At 39.3% G+C, this 7,103-nt stretch overlaps 1 protein-coding gene across 2 annotated transcripts in view; it reads right to left on the bottom strand.

Moving 5' to 3' along the window:
* Positions 1-5,968, bottom strand: part of LOC118768164 (WAS/WASL-interacting protein family member 3-like) — a 66,867-nt gene extending 60,899 nt beyond the window's left edge. For both annotated transcript variants that reach the window (XM_036514110.1, XM_036514109.1), the window contains exon 1: positions 5,686-5,968. In XM_036514110.1, coding sequence (XP_036370003.1) covers positions 5,686-5,693 — 8 coding nt within the window. In that variant the 5' untranslated portion in view covers positions 5,694-5,968. The remainder of the gene's footprint in view (positions 1-5,685) is intronic.
* Between the last annotated feature and the right edge of the window lie 1,135 nt (positions 5,969-7,103).

Here is a 7,103-nt window from a genome sequence, read left to right as displayed (position 1 = left end):
GGTCGTGGTGGTGTTGGTTGTGGTGGTGGTGGTGATGGTGATGGTAGTAGTGATGGTGTTGGTTGTGGTGGTGGTGATGGTCGTCGTCGTCATCATGGTGGTGGTGGTGGTGGTGATCTCACTGCTGTTCCTGTTCCTGGTTGTTGTTGTTGTTGTTGTTATTGTTGCTTCTGCGACTCTTTTTATTAAAAGTCGGAAGTAATAAAATAATTTTCAAACATAAAAATCATTCCCTGATGTCAGTGTTTCCGTAGCGACAGAGTTTTTGAAAAGGTCAAATCTTTTTTCGACGTTGACCTCTCAGATGTCGGCGGCGGGGACGGGAACTGTTTTCAGTCTGTGGGACCACAAGAGTTTGGTGGGGTGGCAGGGAAGAGGGGGAAGTGTTTTGGGCAAACACAAAATTTCATCATCATCATCATCATCATCCTCATCATCGCTGTCTTCATTATCGTTGTCATTATCATCATCATCATAACCATTATCCTCATTATCGTAATTATCTTCATCGTTAGCAGTATTTCGTCTGCCGCTACGTTCTGAGTTCAAATTCCGCTGAGGTCGACTTTGCCTTTCATCCTTTCGGGGTCGATAAATTAAGTACCAGTTACGCACTGGGGTCGATGTAATCGACTTAATCCCTTTGTCTGTCCTTGTTTGTCCTCTCTGTGTTTAGCCCCTTGTGGGTAGTAAAGAAATAGGTATTTCGTCTGTCTTTACGTTCTGAGTTCAAATTCCGCCATGGTCGACTTTGCCTGTCATTTATCGGGGTCGATAAATTAAGTACCAGTTATGCACTGGGGTCGATGTAACCAATTTAATCCGTTTGTCTGTTCCCTCTGTGTTTAGCCCCTTGTGGGTAGTAAAGAAATAGGTATTTCGTCTGCCACTATGTTCTGAGTTCAAATTCCACCGAAGTCGACTTTGCCTTTCATCCTTTCGGGGTCGATAAATAAAGTACCAGTTGTGCACTGGGGTCGATGTAACCAATTTAATCCGTTTGTCTGTCCTTGTTTGTCCTCTCTGTGTTTAGCCCCTTGTGGGTAGTAAAGAAATAAGAATTTGATGTGAAAGTTGCAGCCAACAATGAAACATGGCAACTTTTCTGTGATGGTCTGGGGAGTAATTTGGAGCAATGGTCAATCAGAGCTGGTGAAGTGTGAGGGAAACATAAACTCAGATAAACATATGTCCATATTGCAGAAAGAACTCCTTCTAGTCGTCTCAAATGGTGAAATAATTAAAGGAAACTCTTTATTTATGGAAGAAGGGGCTTCTTGTGCCACAGCTAAAATGACCTAAGATTTGTTGGATGAGAAGGGCTTCCAAAAGCTTCCATGGCCAAACCAGTCAACAGATATGGACCCTATTAACCCTTTCATTACTGTATTTATTTTGAGATGCTCTGTGTGTCTTTCAATTACTTTATACATAAAGAATTTAGTAAAATAACTTAGTTACCATTCAGCTAGTGTTAGGAACATAAATTGTGACTAAGGTTTGGTGGAAGATTTTAATTCAGAACTTATGAAAACAAGACATTTGTACTACGGAGCCAAAGGTGGTTTCAGCCAGGTTCGTATCAAAAGTGTTAAGAATTGTTTCTCTATGATATATTTTAACCCTTTTGTTACCATATTTCTGTTAAGATGCTCTGTGTTTCTTTCAATTAATTTTAAATATAACAAAGAATTTAGTAAAATAACTTAGTTATCATTAAGCTAGTGTTAGGAACATAAATTGTGACTAAGGTTTGGTGGAAGATTTTAATTCAAAACTTATGAAAACAAGGCATTTGTACTACAGGGTCAGAGGTGGTTTCTGCCGGGTTGGTAATGAAAGGGTGAAAACACCTCTGGGACATAATGGACAGGACACTTCCTAAAAAGAAGAAGAAAGTATCTTCAAAGCCAAATATTTTGAGATTACCACATGAAACTTGATAAGAAATTCCGCAAGAGAATATTCGTCAACTGATCAGTAAGATGCCTAATAGGGTCCTCGCATTGAAAAATGCAAAGGGCATTTTATTCTTTCTTTTATTCTTTTACTTGTTTCAGTCAGTTGACTGCGGCCATGCTGGAGCACCGCCTTTTAGTCGAGCAAATCGACCCCAGGACTTACTCTTTGTAAGCCTAGTACTTATTCTATTGGTCTCTTTTGCCGAACCGCTAAGTGACGGGGACATAAACACAGACACACAAACATATATATATATACATATATACGACGGGCTTCTTTCAGTTTCCGTCTACCAAATCCACTCACAAGGCTTCGGTCTGCGTGAGGCTATAGTAGAAGACACTTGCCCAAGGTGCCACGCAGTGGGACTGAACCCAGAACCATGTGGTTGGTAAGCAAGCTACTTACCACACAGCCACTCCTGCGCCTATCTATTAAATATTGACATTATAATAATTAATAAATAATTTGAATGTATAATTTCAGATTTTAATTAATTTCAATGATTATAAATATTTCTAATTACTTCTGTCGTGTCTGTGTGTATGTATTTTAGAAGAAACCCTTCGGTCAGGGAAGGCCATGGGATTGCATCTAGAAAGTTACCCTCCGAGGGACAAGTCTGGGCAAGGTTGTTTATGGAAGTCCAGCAGTCACCCATGCATACCAGCCCCACTTTTTCATGCTACCGATGTTATACCAGTTACGCACTGGGGTCGATATAATCGACTTAATCCGTTTGTCTGTCCTTGTTTGTCCTCTCTGTGTTTAGCCCCTTGTGGGTAGTAAAGAAATAGGTATTTCGTCTGCCATTATGATGATGGTCGTGGAGGCGGTGGTTGTGATGGTCGTGGAGGCGGTGGTGGTGATGGTAGTGGTGGTGGTCATGGTCGTGGTGGTGGTCATGGTTGTGTTGGTGGTGGTCATGGTTGTGTTGGTAGTGGTGGTTGTGGTTGTGTTGGTAGTGGTGGTGGTGATGGTAGTAGTGATGGTGTTGGTTGTGGTAGTGGTGGTGGTGGTTGTGGTGGTGGTGATGGTAGTGATGGTCGTGGAGGTGGTGGTGGTGATGGTAGTGGTAGTGGTGGTGGTGATGGTAGTAGTGATGGTGTTGGTTGTGGTAGTGGTGGTGGTGGTTGTGGTGGTGGTGATGGTAGTGATGGTCGTGGAGGCGGTGGTGGTGGTGGTGGGGCAAAGGGGCCGATACAGCTTGGAACCAGTTACGTCGCAACTCATTTCTACAGCTGAGTGAACTGGAGCAACGTGAAGTAAAGTGTCTTGCTCAAGAACACAATTCACAGTCCAGTCTGGAAATCGAGGGTGTGATTTGAGAAAAAATTTAGCTGCTATTTCTACCAGGTCTTGATGCTATGTAGAGGTCTCCCTCGTTGGCTTATACATACATAGCAACGGGTAAAGTCCCTCTTTGGTCATGAATGCACTTAGGAAGTTCCGCTCCGATGCACAAGTCTGGGCAAGGTTGTTTCATGGAAGACCAACAATCATCCATGCATACCGGACTCTCCCTCTCTGTGCCACCGATGTTATCCAAGGGAAAGACAAAGGAGCCGATACAGCTTGGTACCAGTGATGTCGCAACTCATTTCTTATTTCTTTACTACCTACAAGGGGCTAAACATAGAGGGGACAAACAAGGACAGACAAAGGGATTAAGTCGATTATATCGACCCCAGTGATTAACTGGTTTTTAATTTATCAACCCCGAAAGGATGAAAGGCAAAGTCAACCACGACAGAATTTGAACTCAGAATGTAAAGACAGACGAAATACCTATTTCTTTACTACCCACAAGTGGCTAAACACAGAGGGGACAAACAAGGACAGACAAATGGATTAAGTCGACTACATCGACCCCAGTGTGTAACTGGTACTTAATTTATCGACCCCCGAAAGAATGAAAGGCAAAGTCGACCTCGGTGGAATTTGAACTCAGAACGTAGAGGCAGACGAAATACCGCTTAGCATGTCGCAACTCATTTCTACAGCTAAGTTAACTGGAGCAACATGAAAATAAAGTGTCTTGTTCAAGAACACAACACATAGCCTGGTCCGGGAATTGAACCTAGAACCTAACCACTGAGCTATGCACCTTTGATGTGTGAGTGTGTGTCTTTGTGTCTGTGTTTGTCCCCCATCACAACTTGAAAACTGGTGACGGTGTGTTTACATCCTTGTAACTTAGCAGTTCGGCAAAAAGAGACTGATAGAATAAGCACTACAACTTAATGAAATAAGTCATGGGGTTGATTTGTTCAACTAAAAACCTTTGGAGGTGGCGCTCCAGCATGGCCGCAGCCAAATGAGTGAAACTAGTAAAAAAGGATAAAAGACACACAGGACATATATATATATACACTCACACATTCATATATATATATATATACTTAAACATACATACACACACACACATATATAGATATACATTCATATAAATATATGTGTGTATACATTCATATATATATACTTAAACATACATAACACACACACCATATAGATATACATTCATATAAATATATATGTGTATACATTCATATATATATACTTAAACATACATACACACACACACATATATAGATATACATTCATATAAATATATGTGTGTATACATTCATATATATATACTTAAACATACATACACACACACACATATATAGATATACATTCATATAAATATATATGTGTATACATTCATATATATATACTTAAACATACATACACACACACACATATATAGATATACATTCATATAAATATATGTGTATACATTCATATATATATACTTAAACATACATACACACACACACATATATATATATACATTCATATAAGTATATATGTGTATACATTCATATGTGCGTGCGTCCATATATGTATATATACACATATATATATATATGTGTACATTCATATATATATATATGAGTGCGTGTGTGTATATATATATTCATATACATATATTCGTGTTTGTGTGTATACATTCATATATATATATATATTCATATATATGCTTGTGTATAAATATATACACATTCATATATATATATATATATACTCTTTTACTTGTTTCAGTCATTTGACTGCGGCCATGCTGGAGCACCGCCTTTTAATCGAGCAACTCGACCCCGGGACTTATTCCTTGTAAGCCCAGTACTTATTCTATCAGTCTCTTTTGCCGAACCGCTAAGTGACGGGGACATAAGCACACCAGCATCGGTTGTCAAGCAATGCTGGGGGGACAAACACAGACACACACATACATACATAATATATATATATATATATACGACAGGCTTCTTTCAGTTTCCGTCTACCAAATCCACTCACAAGGCTTTGGTCGGCCTGAGGCTATAGTAGAAGACACTCGCCCAAGGTGCCACGCAGTGGGACTGAACCCGGATCCATGTGGTTGGTAAACAAGCTACTTACCACACAGCCACTCCTGCGCCTATATATATATAGATATATATACATACATACATACATACCTATATAGATAGAAAGGTAGACAGACAGATAGATTGATTGATCAATAGACAGATATACTGACAGACAGAGATTGATTGATATATAGAAAATTAGAGAGATAGACCGATAGATTGACCGATTGATAGATATAAACACACACACAATACAACTAAAATTTTCCTCATGTACCATACAGCATACACGTTTTCATTAAATATAAAAAATTCATATGTAACTCACGAGGACATGGTTTCAATCCCAGTTCTCTCTCTCTCTCTTCTTTTCTCCCTCTTTGTTTTTATCTCATCGCTGTATCTCTGTCCCCTTTTTTTTTTGTTTTTCTCCCCTTCTCTTAAACAGCTTGTTGTGTTTTCGCTTTCTTGGAAGGTGGAGGTGGGAATTAGCTGCTATTTCTAGCTGGCCCTCTGACTCTGTCGACTCTTCTTCACTGGTTTATGTTTGAATGTCTGTGTGGTGCTGAGCCTTCTCTTTTGAGGTACAGCACAACTGTGTGTGTGTGTGTGTGTGTAGGTGTGAGTGTGTGTACGCATGTGTGTGTGCCAGTGTATGTATGCTAGGATATATGTGTGTGTAGGTGTGAGTGTGTATGTATGCTAGGATGTATGTGTGTGTGTGTGTGTGTGTGTACGCATGTGTGTGTGCGAGTGTATGTATGCTAGGATGTATGTGTGAGTGTGTGTGTGTGTGTGGTGTATGCTAGGATGTATGTGTGTGTAGGTGTGAGTGTGTGTGCCAGTGTATGTATGCTAGGATGTATGTGTGTGTAGGTGTGAGTGTGTGTACGCATGTGTGTGTGTGCGAGTGTATTTGTGTGTACATGTTTGCTAGTGTGTGTGTGTGTGCATGTGTGACTGTGTACCTATGTGTGTGTACGCACGCATATGTGTGCCAGTGTGTGTATGTACGTTTGTGCTTGTATGTGTCTGTGTATGTCTGCGGAGATAATTCTAATGTAATGGAGAACTATGAGAAAGGTCAACCAATTTAAATCTCTGTGTATACTATATATATATATATATATATATATATATATATGTGTGTGTATGTATATATCTATATATGCGTGTATATATATATATGCATGTATGTATGTATATACATTATGTTTGTATGTGTGAGTGTATGCATACATACTTATAGACTGACAGACGGATAGATAGATAGATATTGAATATCCTCTGGGTAATAACCTCAAAACTTACCTTTCAAAGCCCTTCTGCAGTAATCGGCTATCAAATGCTATCATACAGCAGGGTTCTTCTTGAAGCTGGATACACACATGATATACACAATTTATATAAAAATTAATAAAACAAGAAGATGGAATGAACAAGTTTTAATCACAAGTAACAACTTCGAAACAGCTGTTGGTTGCCAAGTTTTCCTTATCATATCTTTATATATAAAAGTCAAGTTGTGTGTCTGTCCCCTTCGATTTAGATTCCTAACTACTCCCACATTTTGCGGTGCAGTTTAACCAAAACCGGGTATCTTATAGTCGTGATTCATATCGGGCCCTTCTGGGTATGAGTGCGCGTCTACGATTTAAAAAAAAAATTACCATCATTTTTTTCCATTTTAATGCATTTTTTCGCTATTATATAAGGGAAGTAACTCTCTAAAAATGTCTACGATGA

The sequence above is a fragment of the Octopus sinensis genome, linkage group LG27 (assembly GCF_006345805.1).
Source record: "Octopus sinensis linkage group LG27, ASM634580v1, whole genome shotgun sequence".
NCBI classification, from domain to species: Eukaryota; Metazoa; Mollusca; class Cephalopoda; order Octopoda; family Octopodidae; genus Octopus; species Octopus sinensis.
The sequence above is the reverse complement of the archived record's forward strand: the minus strand, read 5'-3'. Positions and strand labels throughout refer to the sequence as shown.